This window comes from Silurus meridionalis, chromosome 18 (genome assembly GCF_014805685.1).
Source record: "Silurus meridionalis isolate SWU-2019-XX chromosome 18, ASM1480568v1, whole genome shotgun sequence".
In the NCBI taxonomy this organism is placed as follows: Eukaryota; Metazoa; Chordata; class Actinopteri; order Siluriformes; family Siluridae; genus Silurus; species Silurus meridionalis.
The window spans coordinates 21,028,516-21,048,512 of record NC_060901.1 but is presented as its reverse complement, the minus strand read 5'-3'; the positions used below and the strand labels follow the sequence as shown (position 1 = coordinate 21,048,512).

Genomic DNA, 19,997 nt, shown 5'->3' with positions numbered 1-19,997 from the left:
ACTGGATGGATTTGGCTCCTGCGCTTTGACTCCGCCCTCTTCCCGAAGATGAAGATCCAGCTCGCCATTTTGACATCTAATCTTATTTGGGATAAATTGAAGTAACACTCCAGGCCTCCTCACATCCTCACCTACATCAGTACCTGCCTTTACTAACAATCTTCAGAAAATCTTGTGGAACAGTGGAACTCATTATAAGAGTGAATAGAGATTATGCTCAAAAAGAAGCCCGAATGTTTTGTGCATGTAGTTTAACTGTAATTGCTATGTTTCGTGTAAAAGAAATATCTGCAGGGTTTATTTATTTATTTATTTATTTATTTAGCTTCAGAAATGGTTTGGCACCAAGGAATATTGCATAAGTGCAGGTATTTAAGCCTTTATCTTCAGAAAATGGCTAAATATCTTGAGGATTAAAAAAAATGTATCCCATGAACATCAAAATATCTAATAACTATGGTTATGTAGAGTATATTTCCATGACGTCCTTCTCCAGCTGTCATCCATGTGAGGTTTTTCCTATTCGCCGTTATGTTGATCAGGCTGAATAAAGTGCTTTGTGACTGGAAGTGTGACCAAAAAAAACATCAGAAACGCAGGCCAGGAGGTGATGATTAGATGTGATTTCTCTGGAGACTTCCAGTCGTATGAATGGAGGGTGTTATTACCTGCCAGAGGTCAAAGTCTCGAAATCAGGGGTTTTATAATATTATGAGAGATTTTACAATCCCTTCATTATGGCAGTTATACAGCGGCTTAGCGCTGACCACGTTCTCCTGGGTTCTCCTAATCACCTTCTGCCCTCCACCTTCCATCCCCTGTTTATCAAAACACACACACACACACACAATGCTGAATCCTCAAGATGTTAAAACAGCTGGCGGTGACACCTCACATCCCGAACAGTACACGACCCCAGAAACCTTCAGTAGATGACTTTCTCTTCAATAGAAGCATCTCTGCAAGGGGGCATGGCACAAGGGCAGGAACATCTGACCCTTTCTTCTGCACCCCTTCCTGCCTTTTCTATGGGTGCATCAGCTGGAAGAGACATCCTCAAAAGCCTCGACAAGGGGGGGAAATCGATAGGGGTCTGTAGAGGAAATGGGAGAGTATTAAAAAAAATTTGAAGTGTGTTTATTATGAACGGTGGAAACTTCTGATGTTGAAACTGTGCCCCCCATTCCGCCCCCCTCCCAAATCCTTTTCCAAATTCTCGTTTTTCATTAACATCTTTTATTCCTCAATCAAGTACTGAATAAGACAAAATCCAGACGTGTTCAGACATTTTTACCTGTATAATGTTCTTCTGCAAACTATGAGGACAAAATTTAATTGTACAGGATGTAAATGCATGCGGTAGAACTAGAAATCCTCTTCCGGCATGACACAAACTACACAATGAAGATACATGGTTCGAATGTGTGTGGAAGATCTCGAAAGGCCTGCTATAGAGCTGGAGCTCTCCTCACCGTACATCTCTGAGCTGCTCTTTGTGTCAGAATGAGCGCAAATCCGCACAGCCACACGCTAAAAATATAGTTCCCAGAAGACTGGAGACATTCCGGTGTGATGGGGGGGTGTCCACAAACTTTTGACATACTTTACATACAGGAACCCAAGCTTGTTCTGCAGCAAATCCGGTAAGCCTTCAACGCCCGTAAAAAGCACAATGAAATTGAAATAACATTTTAACATTAATCAATAAATAAATAAATAAATAAAACATTCAAATAAATTAGTCTGATGCCTGCTAGCTCACAAACGGTTGCATTAGTGAAATATGAGTTGGTATTTAAAAGTTTAGCTCTGTTTACAAAAAAATTACTTGATTTATTTACATCTACACACCTTCAAATAGTCCCCTCGCACAGCAATACAGCGCTCCCAGCGTTTCTGCCACATCTGGAATGCGTCCTGGAACTCTTCTTATCGAAGCGTGTCGAGCATCTTCTGCGATTCTTTCAGCACGCTGACTTATGAGGGTCGGTGCTCTCTGTGACTGTGCGAACATCCCCGTGCTGCCCTCTGTTGGCGTGTTAAAATAACTAATGTGTCGAAACTTTGTGATACCGCCTCATGCAGATGCAGATTTACTGTATATTAGTATTGTTTTTTTTTTTATTGGAACTATTACCTGTCTTACCCCTCAAGATCCAGACTTTTTTATAATCCAGTCCTCGATTATACCTTTTTTACTCATTTCAGAACCGTTTCTGAATTATTTCATGAGTTCCAATGATGTTTGAAGACACGTATTAAGTAATAAGCCAGCAGTTTTAAGGCTCTGATTCGATAAGCCTGGAGATATAAGCGTGGAATCATGTTTTTTTTTCCACATGTTTTTCAGGACCGTTTTCCAATCATGTCAGGGAGAAAAAAAAGGAAGTAAATTAAGAAGTGGGGTTATGACCCGTGTAATTACTTCCTGCATATTTAACTTTGATTAGGGGACATCGGGTGAGAGCTCCTCTTCAGTCTGAAGAAGCCAGGTCTCATCATCAGGCCTCTCATCATTCGATATTCCTGTCTGCACAAGGGTCAATAGGATTGAAGAGAAAGTGACAAAGGTTACTGAGCAGGGTTTTCTCTCTCTCTCTCTCTCTCTCTCTCTCTCTCTCTCTCTCTTTATCTCTTTTTTTTCTCTCCATCAGTGTATTTCATCGGTTATTTCTGTATCTGATGCTTTGCCTTGATTCATTAGCAAATACTTGATTCTGTAGTGGCACGGAATTGATTAGTGCATCTCATATTTTTTCCAGGATCTTGATTTTTTATTAGCGCTGCTGATGCCCCAAATATCTGGACTGACTACTGATTTCATTCTCTACAAAAAAAAAAAAAAAGCTCACATGCCGTGATGGAACCGTGCCGTGTACTTCTATCTATTTGTTATACTGTAAAAAGTAAAAAGGGTCCAAAAGTATTGGGACACAACCTTCCTACCCATATGTATAAAGCTAGTTTGCAGCTCTAAAAAAAAAGGAGTACAAATAAACGAGTGCATACAAATCACTCTATATGTATATGTTTTGTCTAAATAATTAACAATAGCACAATGACATACCTAAGCACATATGTGAAGTCACAAACATATAAATCAATCAACACCACCCCAGGCCTCCTCACCTCTTCCTCACCTACATCAGTACGTGACTTTACTAAGTGGCCGAATGAGATCTCACACAAATCTCCACTAAAACTTGTGGAACATCTTGCCAGAAAAGTCAAGTCAAGTCATTATACGTCAATTTTATTATACGTCAATATTATAAGTCAAAGTGGAGCTCATTAAACGAGTAAATTAAGACAAAATATCTTAATGACTTAATTACTACTCAAGCTCTTCCACATACAGCCAACCCATGGAAAACAGATGTTCATGGAGCTGGCTTTGTCCACAGGGGCATCACTGGAACAGGTTTGGGAGTGAAGGGACAATTTCTGAATGTTACCACCATCCTAGAAGTGTGTCTGCAACTTAGTGTAACAGTTTGGGGGAAGCAACGACATACTGGGTGGAAAAGTCGGTGGTGTCCCAATACTTTTGGTCACACATTGTGTCATTTGTTGTTAAACGACTCTCGAGATCAATAGAAAAATTTATCGTCAGGAACATAGAAACAGATACATTTTTTTTACGGTAGTTCATGAGGATTTTGAGGTCTTTGGCAACCCTGCAGAAGAAGAAAGATGGCGCTGGAGAGATGCATGGCCTTTTTGTTAGCAGATGAGTTCGACTCAGAAGAACTCGTGGACCGGAGGGTTCCTCTCAGAGCGCGAGGAACCGGGTGAGTTATGGGGTTTCTCAGCGTTTTGGTGGGTCAGAATAGGCAGAACACTTATGGGGCTAGCTAACTAGCATGCTAAGCGTTGCGTCTGCGTTTCTGCACAGAGGTTTTGATGACGACGATGATGAAGATGATGATGATGAAGGCAGTAGGAACTACTTCAGTGCTACAGTTCCCAGTCTCTCAGTCCTGGACTTTCAGAAGTGCTTCCAGCTCTCACACCCACAAGTTGAAGTAGGCTTACATAATTTTTTTTAATTAAATAAATAAATAAATTAACACTATAACCAATTAATTAATTAACGACCTAATCAGTTACTTAATACATTAATTGATTGATTCATTAAATCCATTAATAAATTGGTCAACATTATAAACATATACCAACCAAACATATTTCCAATTTTATTATTATTATTATTATTTTAGCGGATTTTCTTTCAGAGTTTGAGCATTTTGACATCATGATGTATGTAATTAAGCCTCATTTATCAACCTGGATATTAATTAATTAATTTGTATACTTTTTTTTTTATTATTATTATTTTTTTACACTTAATTGGTCGATTTGGTTTTACTCTTGGGTAGGAGGGGCTTACTTTCTTTCAGCTGCCAATCACAGTGATGCTGTAAGGCTTTGTGTATGTGGAAGAGGGCCGATAGCGTGAGGCCACGCCCCCTACATTCACTTTGCATTCGTCCATCACATAACATCATATCATAATATTACATACATTTATGTTTTAAACTTCCTTGTGCTTTGTATAATTAAATCAAAGTAAAAAAAAAATCTTTTGTTTTGATTAGTTTGCATGCATAAACAAAACAAATAACAAAATGTTTGTATATGATACAATTTATAAAAATTTCCCCCAAATTTTTAATTCATTCCTATTAAGTTTCCAACTTTTAATATTACAAAAATTTCCCAGATGACGTTCCCATTGGAAAGTTTCTGGAAATTTACCACACCTTTGCAACCCTAGTGGTGATATACAGTAAAACAGTATATACAAGGTAATGCCAAAAGTATTGGGACACCCGACCCATATGTGGTTCTGTTCCCCGAGCACGATGTTAGAAGTGCACATTTATTCCAAACTGTTTGCAGCATGACTTGCACTGAACCAGCTCCATGAAGATCTGCTTCCCAAGTGGCCGGCTATGGAGCTCAAACCTTTCTCACAAATCTCTACAAAATCTAGTGGAACGTCATCAAAAGAGTGAAGCTCATTATAAGAGCGAATGAGGACACGACAAGAAGGACGTATCAAGCTTGGGGTGGGGTGTCCACAAACTTTTGACCTTACAGTGTAATTATTTTTTAATGGAGTGTATTTTCTCCACTGTGTGCTGATTGTAGGAGTTGGTGAACTTGTTGTCCCCTTGCGACTGGGCGACGCGTAAACTCGAGGGATGGACCGTGACACACGCCGTGCTTGCCAGCCTGTGGACACTTTCCACCTCGGAGTCTCTCAGCAGTGTTGCAGCTCGTTTCCACACCAGCGAGTCTCTAATCTATCTCCAGCTCAACGATTTCTGCCTCTTGATCGCAAAGAACTTTCCCGATCAAATCCGCTGGCCGAGGCGCAAAGAAGCCGAGGCTTCTGCAGCCGGGTTTTTAATGGACGTCGGTCTTCCTGGGACCGTGTGTGTCCTCGGAACGTGTTCCGTTCCCATTGACCGGCCTGCCGACGTTCCTGATCCAGAGGTGTATCGAGATCCTGTAGACGTCAGCGCGTATTCTGTAACTCTCATGGCCTTCTGCGAGCACCGTGGCTGCTTCACGTTTGTGAGCGCAGAGCATCCTGGGAGCTGGCACGACTCTCGGGTCCTTCTCGAGACCGACGTCGGAAAAGCGTTACGGGACGATCCACTGAACCTGCTCCACGGCAAGCACGTGGTCGCGGACGCCACGTTTCCGCTCTCGGAACACCTCCTGACGCCATTTCCGGATTATGGGATGCTTGGAGAAAAGAAGCTGAGGTACAACCTGAGGATCCAGGCGGCTCTGAGGAGCCTGAGGAGCAGGTTTCAGAGGTTGACATGTTTGCTGTTGAATTCGGTCGAGCAGACCGAGCTGGCCGTAAGAACCTGCTGTATCTTGTATAACATGTATCTGGAGACCGATAACGCCACCGTAGGAGGAGAAAGTATAGAAGAGCGAGCGAACGTCCAGACTCCTTTTCACGAGCTCCAGTACGGCCACTCTGGGAGTCTGGGAGGAATCTCCAAACGCCAGGATGTCGCCGCGTCGCTGGGACGAAAGAATACAAAGAAAAAAGTTAATCTGAAGTTCTCTTCACTTGTACTAGGAGACCTGAACCTGTTCCAGCAGGAGAATAGCCTTTTCACAAAGCCAGCTCCATGAAGATCTGCTTTACATGGGTTGTGGAAGATCTCTGGATGTGTGGCCTCCTCACTTCCTCAGCTACATCAGTAACTGACTGTAGTAAGTGGTTTGATGAAATCTCACACAAATCTTTACAAAATCCAGTGGAACATAATCCCAGAAGAGTGGAGCTCATTATAAGAGAAAATGGAGAAAATGTGAAATGAGAAACTGTTGGCTGTATATAAATATCTGGATAAAAGAGATTTTGTAAATGTAAATTGTAATTATTGTTTAATGTTTATTATGGATTTGTATGTATATTTGTTTAAATAAACTAAAAAACCCCTTGCTCTGATGTTGGATGAAGTAAATGATGAATAATAAATGCATTGCTACCCTCCAGTGGTAAACTCTGAGAACTCCTAATGTACAGGTTACAATCACTGCTCATAAATACATCATTTAATCATTTGTTTTTAATATTAAGATCAACAAAATTGAGTCTTTTTTTATTTTTTATAAAAAGTCATCGTCTTAAGAAATAAAATGCGGTGTTTATACAGATTTCATTAAGGCATCTACATTTTACACGGAATCTCAAAGGACTGTGTGCGAATGGCAAATCATTCCGAAACTAAAATTAATTTAGAATCCAGGAAATAAAAAAATATAGAAAAATTTGGGGAAGAATCTCAGCTTTTACAGTAATTATTTTTCAGCTGTAAATAAAATGTTATAAATAAATTAATAATTTAAAGCTGTTCATAAAGGGAAAAAATACTAATTTAATAAAAAATATATATATATATATAGATAGATAGATAGATAGATAGATAGATAGATAGATAGATAATAGTAACTCTCTATGTTCATAGATATAGGTCAGAATTTGAATATAAATAAATAAGCAAATAAATAAATAAATACCACATTAAATCATGACTCTGTAATGTCATGTCAAATATCTTTATATATATAACTTCATGGTTAGAATTCATAATACGCTGCGCTAATACTGCGCATGCGTACATCCACCAATACCGAGAGCAGGTATTGGTCAGGTTCTTTTCACTTGTTGGTCTCAGTGACGTAAAAGAACGCAGTCCCCGATAAGATTACAAAATTACAATAAAACCTTCAAATTACTGAAAAAAAATTTTATTCGTAGATTATAACTTTTTCGGGAATCCGGCGTATTTAATTTAAACATGTATACAGTTGTATGCATCTTAATTCTATGATGGCGTGTCCTATTTAAAAAAAAAAGACTTTTATTCTACCACGAAGAAAGTTTTGTAAAAATTCAAAATGGCCGCCCTCTTTTAAAACCGTACCCGCATTCAGGGTATGCGTCTGCAATTGGCGGGTTAGATAGCAAGTCTGTGAAATTGGGGTTCTCATTTGTGCGTTGAAGGCGTTATAACCAATCAGGAAGCAAGGTGGGATTTTTTTGTGCGGAATACGGGTGTGTGTGAGGGTGGCACATGCGCGTTCCGGAGTTCTTGGCTGTGAGCAGAGGGGCGGATAAGCGGCGGCGGCGGGTGAGGAGAAGCAGCAGGCAGCGTTAGGGATCGTTCTCGGCCGCTTCCGACATGGCCGGACAACAGTTCCAGTACGACGACAGCGGCAACACATTTTTCTACTTTCTCACGTCCTTCGTGGGCTTAATTGTCATCCCGGCCACCTATTACCTCTGGCCGCGGGATCAGAATGCAGGTGAGGCGGCGGAGGAGGAGGAGGAGAAGGAGGCGGCTGGGGGGTTTCGGGGACGCGTTAGCATTCAATAATGTATTTGCTAGCTAAATAGCCAGCTAGTCAGTTAGCTAGCCGCTTGTGCGCTGGTAAAGGAATTTCCTGCGCCCTTTAATAGAATGAAAATGTGTGTTTTTTGCTAATGACTAGCATGACGGCTAGCTAGCTGTAGACGCGTAGTAAACCTTTACGTGCTCTTACCCAAGTCAGTCATGTGACTTTCGTAACGCATTGTGCTACACACACGTATATATACATAATATACATATAGATATGTATGAAGAGTCGTTCATTAGTCTTCGATCCACTGAGTCAGATCTGAGTGACGTGTCTAACACGTCTATAAGTCACGGTGGTATTTAGAGAACTTGCGCGAACACGGTCACATCTACTGTCTGACGTGTCGGTAAGGGGAAAGTAGCAAAGGAGCTGAACCGGAAGTCGTGTTGACCAGGGTGATCAGTGATTGGTTGTTTGGTGATGGTGGTGATGAGTAAATGGTCATTAAGAGCAGTGGTGATAAGTGATTGGCTGTTGATGAAGCTGGTGATCAGTGATTGGTTGTTGAAGGTGGTAGTGATTAGTTGTTGAAGGTGGTAGTGATTAGTTGTTGGAGATGGTGGTTATCTGTGATTGTGTTGGAATGGTGACAATCAGTGATTGGTTGTTGGTGAAGGTGGTGATCAGTGATTGGGTGTCTAGGACAGTGACGATCAGGTATTGGTCGTAAAGAACGTGGTGATCAGTGGTTAGTTGTTGATGAAGGTGGAGATTGGTGATTAGCTGTTGGAAAATGTGGAGATTAGTGATTGGTTATTGGTGAAGGTGGAGATTAGTGATTGGTTATTGGTGAAGGTGATGATGCGTGATTGGTGAAGGTGGTAAAGGTGATGATGCGTGATTGGTGAAGGTGGTAAAGGTGATGATGCGTGATTGGTTGTTGATGAAGGTGGTGATGCGTGATTGGTTGTTGGTGAAGGTGGTGATGAGTGAGTGGTTGTTGGTGGTGAAGGTGGTGATGAGTGAGTGGTTGTTGGTGGTGAAGGTGGTGATTAGTGAGAGGTTGATGGTGGTGATGAGTGAGTGGTTGTTGGTGGTGATGAGTGAGTGGTTGTTGGTGGTGAAGGTGGTGATGAGTGAGTGGTTGTTGATAAAGGTGGTGATGAGTGATTGGTTGTTGGTGGTGAAGGTGGTGATCAGTGGTTGCTTTTTGGGAACAGTTGGGTTTATATACAGTACAAAACCCATTTAAAACTGAGAGATGTTACTGTGTTTACTTCTCATGCTCTGAGCTCATCTTGCTTGTTCCCCAGCATTTGTTGACAAGTTTTATAAGTAGGAGCTCTGGTTGTCTCTCTCTTACCCTTTTTGCCCCTCATCAGAAGTTGATCAGTGAGGTTTTGTTTCCTTGCAGAACAATTGCGGCTGAAGAGCTTGAGAAGAGTTCACGGCAGATGTCTGTGGTATCGCCTCAGGCTTATGAAATCACAGCAGAGCATCATCCCAACACTAAAGTAAGTATATATATATATATATGTATGTGTGTGTGTGTGTGTGTGTGTGTGTGTGTGTGTGTGTGAGTGAGGGATTAAAATGTGTAATAATCACACCAAAACATTTTATACGGTATTGCCAAAAGTATTTGGACACCCACTTTTCCCCATCGTATGCATTTCTTCTCCAAAACAACTTTAGACTTCTGGCTGTGTTCCTGTGGAAACTGAAACCTGCATATATACTATTGTAATTTGCATGGTCATCAAATAAAAATCAGGGAAAAAATTATCTCATTCATTTCGTTGTTTTAACAGAAAAGCAGCCCTGCTCTTTGGTTGGGCGGTATTTATCTTCCTGGCTTATAAGGTGTCTAAATTAGATCGTGAGTACCAGGAATACAACCCTTTCGAGGTCCTGAGTCTTGATCCGGTAAGGTTTGAAACATAAATGAGTGTTTGTGTTCTATTATTGTGTGTTTATTCTAAAACTGATCATTCGTTCCTGTATTTACTGCTGTGTGTGTGTGTGTGTGTGTGTGTGTGTGTGTGTGTGTGTGTGTGTGTGTGTGTGTGTGTAGGGTGCATCAGTGTCGGAAATCAAGAAGCAGTACAGAGCGTTGTCGCTAAAATACCACCCTGATAAGGGAGGAGATGAGGTCATGTTCATGAAGATTGCTAAAGCGTATTCAGCGTAAGGAACCATCCGAGCTTCGTTTTTCTCTTTTTGTATTCATGGAGTTATCAGAGTACATTAACTAAAGCTAACATGACCATGGTGAAGCGCACAGTCTCTTGTAAAAACAAACGGCCTGTGCCGTCAGTGAGTCACCTCTAGAGGCTGCTCTCGTATTGTATAATGACAGCAGACCTTCTCAGCGCAGATGCAACCCGGAAAAACTATCGGTATGGATTTTTGCTGATAGTTCCAGCAATCAACTCTCGGTGCCAATTAATTAAGTGGGTTTTCTCTGTGAAAGAACCTAAACCGTACAAGACCATTGTGCTCTGTATATGTTGTACTGCATTTCTATTTTCCGGGGTGCAAACCAAAATGTCAGTGTAATCTATGCGATTTTTAGCTCCCTATGTGTTTTGTTGAAAATACGTCGCTTTTATGAGCTTTGTTGCTGATTATCGAGTGAGACTCTGTATTATTCCTGCCGTTGACAGTTTAACCAATGACGAGTCGAGGAAAAACTGGGAGACTTATGGCAACCCGGATGGCCCTAGAGGTAAAGAACCAGTTCCTCTTGATCGCGTTTAAATTTCTTTAGTACTTTTAAGTACCTTCTCATTCTGGGTTTTTGTCTCTCTGTTTCGCAGTCACAAGTTTTGGAATCGCTCTTCCTGCATGGATCGTTGATCAGAAGAACTCCATGCTGGTAGGTTTTGGAACTTTGGGCTTTATTAGAAATCCATTAAATTAGACTAGCATCATGGACGCCCAGCTGAATTTCTAAATCATTTATAAGTGAATTTATTTAATGAAATGTTCTACAAAGGGGCTGTTATGGAAGGAGTCTCCGTTTTCAGCAGGTATAACGTGAATAACAGGAAATAATGGTTCTGAGGACGTTCCACAAGAGGTTCAAACGAGTCATTTGGTATTAGAAAAATACAAAGCATGCTGTGTATATAATATAATATACATGCTCTACAGACAAAAGTATTTGGACACTTAGCTTTTTTCTCATCCAAATTCAGCATTACACTGGCAGTGTCATGTATTATTCCATCCTTTGATCTTTTTTTTTTTTTTTTCCATTGCTTTCATATGGAAGTACACGATCTGGCCAAAAGTTTTGGGACACCTCATGTTTCCAGGCATATGTGCTTCTCCATTAAACTTGATTGTATCAATTGTATCGGACGTCTTTGGATGCTGGAGCATTAAATGTTCCCTTTCCTTGAACTAGGAGACCCCAAACTTGGTTCAGCCTGACACAAAGTGCACAGCTCTATATATGGAAATATATCACATTATAGAATTATTTATTAGTAGTTTTGTGTTAGAGCTTTTATAATTTAATAGTAACAGTTGTGTTTGTGTGTGTGTGTGTGTGTGTTCACGTTTGCAGGTGCTGCTAGTGTATGGTTTAGCCTTTATGGTCATTCTTCCAGTAGTTGTGGTAAGAGAACTGTTTAAATACCCCAAATTTCTAAAACATCTGAAAGCCATGTGACAAAATCTGAGGAAAATGTAGATTCTGCATGATTTGTGTGTGTTTAGGGTACGTGGTGGTACCGTTCCATTCGCTACAGCGGCGATCAGATCCTCATTAACACCACGCAGCTCTTCATGCACTTTATGTACAAAACACCCACGATGAACATGAAACGTAAGTGACTTTCCAATACACGAATCCATCAAACTTCAACTTTCTTTGGTTTGTGGTGACACAGAACATCGTGGCTGTGGTGATCGAATTATATAAAGATGTATTATATAGAAATGTAAAAAACGCCTATCCGGGCAGTGCGATAATTAGCTTAATAAACAAACACAATATTTAAAGATGGTCAACATGGGGGTCACATGACCCGAACAGCCAGCACACAGATTTCAAAGTGTTTGATGAATTAACGCTTGGCTGTCACAGGGTTGGTGATGGTGCTGACGGCAGCCTTCGAATTCGACCCACGTAGCAACAAAGAGGCTATCATCCGGCCCACGGACAACATCGAAGTTCCGCAGGTACGTAATTGCGAGATAAAATGTCGGAATTGCGAAGGAAAAAAGTCGGAATACTGTGAAAAATGTCGGAATTACGGCGGAAGCAGCCTTTCGTACGCCTGAACTTAAGTGAGATATTGCAAGATTTTTTTTCTCACGGGGTTCCTCCCCTTTAAATCCTTCATCACGGACACCGAGCCATGATCCGTTTCATACTGTACATCATTCCAATCTGGAATCGGTGCTGATGCTGAACGCTAGTTTGGAATTCATGCTCACTTGCTGCTCTTGTGTCTGTAGCTGATCCGGGAGCTGGGAAACATTAACGTGAAGAAGAAAGAGCCTCCGTTTTGTTACCCCTACAGTCTGAAAGCTCGCGTACTCGTCCTCACACACCTTGCACGGATGGAGGTGTCTGAGAATATCGAAGAAGGTAAACATACCCTCGTGAATATAACACAGTAGCGGACATCCTGACGATCAGACATGTGGCTAACTATTCCTTGTTCTCTCTCAGACCAGAGGTTCGTGGTAAAAAAGTGCCCGGCTTTGCTTCAGGAGATGATCAACGTGGGTTGCCAGCTCACAATGATGGCCACCAGCAGAGGCGGTATGTGTCTCACTGCTGTAGGATTTTGTGTGTCATGGTTTTTTTTTTTCCCCACGAAATAGTTAATATATGTGATTCTATGCAGGATTCCGTGCTCCCAGACTGTCCTCCATCGAGAACTGCATGAAGCTGACTCAGATGGTGGTGCAGGGTCTTCAGGAGGCCAAGTCTCCTTTACTGCAGCTGCCCCACTTTGAAGAAGAGCACCTCAGATACTGCATCTCCAAAAAGGTACCTAGAACCTCAGAGAGTTTAGGGTCAAAAGTATTCGGGCACCCGACTCTTGCTTCTTCCAATTCCACACAATTCTATCGTCTTTCGGGTGTGCTAGCACAAGATGGTTCCACTCAATTGAACTAGGATATCCAAAACCTTGATCGAACATGACAAAGTGCACAGCTCTATGAAGATCTGCTTTCCATTGGTTGAAGGTGTGTGGAAGATCTTGAGTGGCCAACCCTAGTGGAGATGAATTGGAAATTGCACAAATTTTCAGGAAATCTAGAGGAACATCTTGCCAGAAGACTGAAGCTTATAATAAGAGCGAATAAACACTCAGTGTGGAATAGGGTGTTCAGAAAGAAGCACGTGGTCAGGTGTTTCACAAACTTTTGGAGAAATGTGTTTGTTTCCTCTTTTCATTCACATTATTCTCTCTCAGTATAAGGTACGGAGTGTTCAGGACCTTGTGAGTCTGAAAGACTCGGACAGGAGGAACATGTTGAGGTTTCTCGGAGAGGAGAAGTATGACGAGGTGATAGCCGTCCTCGGAAGCTTCCCCCACATTACCATGGAAACCAAACTTCAAGGTAGGAAGCGTTGGGGTTTTTAAACTTTTTTTTTTGTTGTTGCTTTAATTGACTTTTTTTTATACGTGGTCTTCTGTTTGTTAAGTTCTGGACGATGAAGACAGCAATAACATCACTGCAGGATCTATCGTCACGGTTACGGTCACCTTGATACGCAAGAGGATGTCTGTAAGCAATGCATTTACACCTGTAGAGAAAATTTTTTTTTTTTATCGTCTGCGCCAAATTATCAATCCATCTTATGTTCTTCCATACTTCCAACCATAACACCTAGAATCATGTCTCTTTGGAGCTCGCTTTGTCCACATGTGTATTGTGAACAGGAACACCAAGGTTCCATGTAGGAATCGGTTTATTGGTTTTGTCAGTGTTGTTGTTTTCAGGGAAGTTCTGTCAATATGGGGTTGAAGGTGAGTTTTGTGGAGCCGTGTGTATTAATGGGGAAAAACCACTAGAGGCCACTAGAGTGCAATTCTAGATTTAATTATTGTAACTTCTTCAATTTATTTCCAATAATATCTGACCTCTTTTGGTTGCGGTAACATTAAATTATTCCTTTTGTTTTCTGCTAAAAGACCTTAACCTGTTCTAGCATGACAAAGTGCACAAAGCCAGCTCCATGAAGATCTGCTGCCCATGTTATCATCTTGCGTGTCCTCAAACCCTATTGAACACCTTTGGGATGAATTGAAACTTTCCTCACCTACCTAAAAATCACTACCTGACTGTACTTTAATATAGATTTTAACGATGTATTTATGCTCGCCTGCCGTTTCAGGAGGTTTTTGAGAAGGAGCAGGAGGCTCCATCACCTGCGGAGGAGGCCAACGCGGAGGATGCGGTACGTCTTTTAATCGCAATCATTTGTTATGTGGCTTCATAGGCTTTAATTTAAGGATCGGTGTTTATAGTTGTTTGGTCGTTTGTTTTCAGCAAGGTGACGGCGCAAAGAACAAAATGAAAGTCTGGCAGAACAAGAGTAAAGGTGCGAAAAAAGCAGCCAAGTCCAAAAAGAAGAAACTGACTAAGAAAAAGCCGGCGCCTCAGCAGCAAGGCAAAGGAGACAAAGCCAAACAGGCCAATGGCAACGTGGCAGGAAATGTAAGTGGGTTTTGATTTTATTTTTATATCTGATTCATAAGTGCTGCCATTGGGTTTCCTCCTGGTTTGTGGGTTTCCTTCTACTTTCCAAACGTTTTTCAAAAAGCTCCACAGAGCCTCATTTAAGAATGTCATTGTTCGCTGGTGCTGTTCTTCCAGGAACTGGCTGCAGCAGCCAAAGAGGAAGATGAAGATCTTTCCGACAAGGGCAGCGAATCGGACGAAGCCGAGGCAAACAAGGACTCTCCGAGCGAACGAGACGACGAGAGCGACAAACAGAGCGACACTGAGGCAGACGAGGTCACGGGAGACGATGAAGAGGTGCAGTGTGCAAAAAAAACATATATATAAATATATAGAATTGGATTAAAGTTTTGTGGCTGTTGGTGATTTATTATTTTTGGTTCCACGTTTTGTAGGAGTGGGAGGCCCTTCAGCAGAGCATCCAGCGGCGAGAGCGAGCCTTGCTGGAGACCAAGTCGAAGATCACGCATCCTGTGTACAGTTTGTACTTCCCAGAGGAGAAGCATGAGTGGTGGTGGCTTTACATTGCCGACCGTAAGGATCAGACGCTAGTGTCCATGCCCTACCACGTCTGTACTCTGAAAGACACAGAGGAGGTGAGTGAGCATGAAGGCTCCTTTAGCCTCGGCTGGTAAAGGCTCTTCTAGGCTTGAGACGTAATGGCTCCTGAAGGCTCTTCTAGCCTTGTGGAAGTTCTACTAGGCTTCTGAAGGTTCTTCTAGCTTCCTGTAGGCACCAGATGTTAGATTTTCAGATTTCTCAGATGTTAGAGGCCTATTCTAATCAACACACACGTTTATTGAAAACTGTGCTAATGGTTAATTCACAACGTTAGATATATAAAAAATAATTGTGTGTAGTCGGGATAAACCTGATCTGTGTGTATGAGAGCGAGAGCATCTTTCTGCAGCTTTTCCACAGCAGCTTGTTGCCAGGCAACATTCATGCTGCAGTCCCTGTACGTTTAAAGACACAGTCACACAGAGAAAACACACACACACACGGTCTTTGATGGAGAAGTCTGTGTTTTTCATTTCTTTCTAAATAAATCAATTTGTTTGTATGCGCTAAGTAATCAATTTATTAATTCAATTAAAGTCATAAGAGATTTTTTTTTATGTTTTTTTGTGCAGGTCGAGCTGAAATTTCCTGCTCCATCCAAAACAGGGAACTATCAGTATTCAGTGATTCTGAGGTCGGACTCCTACATGGGACTGGATCAGTTTAAGCCGCTGAAGGTCAGTTTGTGTGTGTGTGTGTGTGTGTGTGTGTGTGTGTGTGTGTGTGTGTGTGTGTGTGTGTGTGTGTGTGTGTGTGTGTGTGTGTGTGTGTGTGTTTGTTTTTCCCACTAGGCTTCCACACAGAATTCCGGTTTTCTTACCAGACAGCGTCCCAGATGCGTAGATCTTCTAACATGATACGAATTCGCACTTGGAACCCAAATTGCAAATCAGAAAAGCGCCGAAAAGTGTCATGTGACCCGCACTCTTTTATTTTAGTATACGGTCAAAATTATGACGAGTGAAACAAGTTTAATAACTGCGTTAATGCCGACATTTTTTTTTTACGAATACCAAAGTTTTTTACTTCGATACAATACTTATAGCCAATGTGCTGTAAAAGCAGCGCGCTGCCTACACACTGCCCCCTATTGTCGAACACTCTGAAGTACAGCTGTCGACACACTGCCCCCTATTGTCGAACACTCGGAACTACAGCTGTCGACACACTGCCCCCTATTGTCGAACACTCGGAACTACAGCTGTCGACACACTGCCCCCTATTGTCGAACACTCGGAACTACAGCTGTCGACACACTGCCCCCTATTGTCGAATACTCGGAACTACAGCTGTCGACACACTGCCCCCTATTGTCAAACACTTGGAACTGCAGCTGTCGACACACTTAATCTACAAGTACAGATAAAATTTGAAATCGTATTGTTTTTAAAAGCAGGGTCTCGCGATACCTTTACAGTACAGGTTAATTGTGCAAAACTAAACAGACTGCTTTTTTTTCTCTTTTTTTTTATGGTGTGTGTGTGTGTGTGTGTGTGTGTGTGTGTGTGTGTGTTCAGTTGGAGGTTCATGAAGCGAAGGCCATGGTGGACAACCATCCCCAGTGGGACATCCCAGAAACCGAGGAAGAGGAGGAGGACCAGGAGGACAGCGACGGAATCGAGGAGTCGGAAGATGACGACGAAGACAACGACTAATCCTGACAAACCCATATGAGCTGACTGTCTCTCTCTCACATACACACTTTGCAGTTCGAAAGCGTCGCCATACACAACACAGTGTAAACACAAACGTGACATTTTAGACGTGGCCCACTACTTTTTTTTTTTTTTCCTTCTTTTTTTTGTGTGTTCAATATGAAATCCAAAATGGCTGCCGAGGGGTCTATTTTTTTGAAGGCTGTTTCAAGAGAACAATAAAACACACTGATTCCCTCGAAACAGACACCTCATGATCATTTTTTAGTTATAAAAATCTTTTTTTCTCACGTTTGCAGTATAATAAACTGACCATGTACTCGGGAAGGTGTACGTATTAACTCATCTCATTTTCATCCTTTTGGAATCTCATCTCATCGTCGTGGCGATTTCAGACATTCCGTGTCCAGGTTGTTAGGTTGTGCTCGGACCTCGATACCGGGCCCCTTTGTTGTTGTTTTTTTTTTTTTTTTTTTGCGTCTCTGCTCAGACGCAGCCCCAGTGTGAGGTTTCAGGTGGAATGACCTGCTTTTTTTTTTTTTTTGCTTTTTTAGCACATTATTATTATTATTATTATTATTATTATTATTATTATTGCTTTAATGCTAATAATCATCCCTGGACCGCACACTTCTCCGTGGCACTGTGTCTCTGAATTGGATGGCGAAAGACTTGGAATTCGAGACAGTCAGGTTTCACTTCGGCGAGATAAACATGTTTATCGTAGTATTTTCATATTTTAGATCACATTCCACTTCTATGCCTTATTCCTCCTGGAAATGATCGAGAGCGGCAATTTTTTTATTTTTTTTTTATTAGAATTTTTTTTCCTTTGGGGGAAGGAGATTTTGATTTGTTATCCAAATATCAAATATATATCTAAAACACTGTATATGGCCAAAAGTTTCTGGACACCTAAGTATATAAATCCCATATTTGTGATGAGATTTTATTCCGCCACAAGGGGGCGTTTGAAACGTAAAGTCAGGTACTGATGTAGGTGAGGAGTTGAGGAGGCCTGGTGGTGCAGTCAGCATCAAAAATTCATCCCGAAGATGTTCAATAGCTCTATAGCAGATCCCACCCATATCTTTATGAAGCTGGCTTTGTGCACAAGCACACTGTCATACTGGAACGGAAACATTTCATACTAGTGCGCCTGAAAACGTCTGATACATCTGCGTGGAAAGAAGCACATCCGTGTCCCGATACTTTTGGTCTTGTTTAAATACACAGTGGGATATTTCTATAATGGGACATTTTTCACTCGGGTCGCAGTGGAATATAAATGTGTAGACGGTGGTTCTAATTTCTCAGTGAGCGTCGGCTCCAGACCCTTCCTCAGCCCCCGTTTTTGAAAGTTCTGCTAGAATCTAGAGCCTAAGATAAACAAACTATTTTTGTATCTCTTCCTTTTTGTGATTTTCATTGTGTGTGGATGTAGTAATTTTTTTTTCCCAAGAGGGGAGGAGGAGGGGGGGCAGGGGTTTGGCATTGACCAGATGGAGGCGACGTTCTGTCTTGTGCTCTCAAACAGTCGATTGTGTGGCTTGTTTCATGTCTGAGGGACGAGCAGAGAGAGAAGAAAGAGAAGAGCAGCTTTCTTTTTTCTTCTGAGAAGCTCATTGTTTAGGCTGTGACGTGTCTCTAGTGGTGATTTGAAGATTACTAACAGGCTCGGAAGAATCCTGGTTTGCCATCAGACCCCCTGCTATAATAATAATTATTATAATTATAATAATATAATAAAGGGATGGATTTAGACTTTCTGTGGATTTTTATTTTGATCCAAAAATATTTTTAGTTGGGATTTTATTTCCATTATTATTATAATTATTATTACTTTTTTTAATTTATTTTTTTAATCCCCGCTTGGTGTCTTTAATTGAAACCCTTTGAGATCGTCTCGTCACTGCTCTCAGAGAAGCGTCAATCATGGACGCCTTGTTCTCTTTCTTCAATTCTTTAATTCACCTCTTTTTGGATTTTTTTCCCCGCTTTTTTCTTCTTCTGATAATTCAGAACTTGATGATGGATCTTCTCGTTGGCGTAAATGTGTTTCAGAAGGTTTATTTTCCCATTAGATTTTTGTTTTCCCTTTTGAATTAAAACTTATTCTGGGTTACACACACACACACACACACACACACACACACACTTTTCCAGACATATTAGTATTACTGGTCCACACAACTGTAGTCTTTTAGGATGATGTGAAATGCTGTGATGGTGAAAACAAGCCTTCATACACACACACACACACACACACACACACACACACGCCAACATTCATAGCTCAGCAAAACAAGCTGGAAAAGGTGTCCAGTACGTCTCTGCCACTCTTGTTTACAAGAAAACTCATTGTAAAAAAAAATATATAATGGAAAAATATATTATTTGTATTTAAGTCAATTTCAATAAATAAAAGAATTTTTAAATTTAACTTTTTTTTCGAGGCTGGAAATGAACGTGATCACACGCACTGCTTTTCAGTATTTGGGCAAAGGTTTGTGAGCTTTGACATATAGTTCGTTCCTTTCAGGTTTTTGGTGCAAAGAAATAAAAAATGTACAAATTCTTTTGGGGCTTAACAAAGAAAATTATTACTGCAAGTGAGGTTTATTTAATTTTATTTATTTTTTTATTGTTTTTAAAAACTTATTGATTTATTTTCATGAAGAAAGTCCAATCATCCTCCTTCTCCTGCTCACGTCCTGTTTATTTCCCATAAACATTTCCAATTTTTTTAAAATGACCTCACTCACCAATGAATATTTGATCATCCGCATTTTTTAATGTTGACTTCCAGAATTCTTTTTTTTCATTTGCAGATTGAACAAGAATTCATTTAAAGGAGTAAAAAGAAGAAAACATTAAATAAATAAAAAAAAAAAAAAAAAAAAAAATATATATATATATATATATATATATGATGTCCAATAAAATAAATAATTAAATAAATAATTAAATGGTACTAAGCAGGCTGGTTTAATGTACATATATAAATAATATTCAATAAATTAAGAAATAAATTGAATTGAAATTCTTTTCCGAAAGAGAAGAAATTTTTATCCTCACCCACGTTTAGCGCCATTTTTTTCAAGCGTCGTGTTTTAGTTTATTATTTTTATTTATGTTTATTGTTTTTAATGTGGATAAAAAAGTCTTTTCTTCTTTACAGTCTTTATT

General features: G+C 40.7%; 2 protein-coding genes across 2 annotated transcripts; both read left to right on the top strand.

Annotated features, from left to right (window-relative positions):
• The first annotated feature begins 3,359 nt into the window (after positions 1-3,359).
• si:ch73-257c13.2 (protein ALP1-like) lies at positions 3,360-6,688 on the top strand. The gene is made up of 3 exons (XM_046873089.1): positions 3,360-3,791; positions 3,896-4,025; positions 5,155-6,688. Exons 1-3 carry the CDS (start codon positions 3,694-3,696, stop codon positions 6,160-6,162), a joined length of 1,236 nt encoding a protein of 411 aa, XP_046729045.1. The 5' UTR covers positions 3,360-3,693; the 3' UTR covers positions 6,163-6,688.
• Positions 6,689-7,438: 750 nt separating this feature from the next.
• On the top strand, positions 7,439-17,149 carry sec63 (SEC63 homolog, protein translocation regulator). Its single transcript, XM_046873088.1, has 20 exons — positions 7,439-7,842; positions 9,293-9,392; positions 9,690-9,804; positions 9,953-10,065; positions 10,545-10,606; positions 10,698-10,756; positions 11,453-11,503; positions 11,605-11,713; positions 11,975-12,069; positions 12,349-12,481; positions 12,566-12,658; positions 12,744-12,889; positions 13,320-13,467; positions 13,553-13,635; positions 14,246-14,308; positions 14,401-14,568; positions 14,728-14,889; positions 14,988-15,188; positions 15,726-15,830; positions 16,671-17,149. Exons 1-20 carry the CDS (start codon positions 7,719-7,721, stop codon positions 16,806-16,808), a joined length of 2,268 nt encoding a protein of 755 aa, XP_046729044.1. The 5' UTR covers positions 7,439-7,718; the 3' UTR covers positions 16,809-17,149.
• The last annotated feature ends 2,848 nt before the right edge of the window (positions 17,150-19,997 follow it).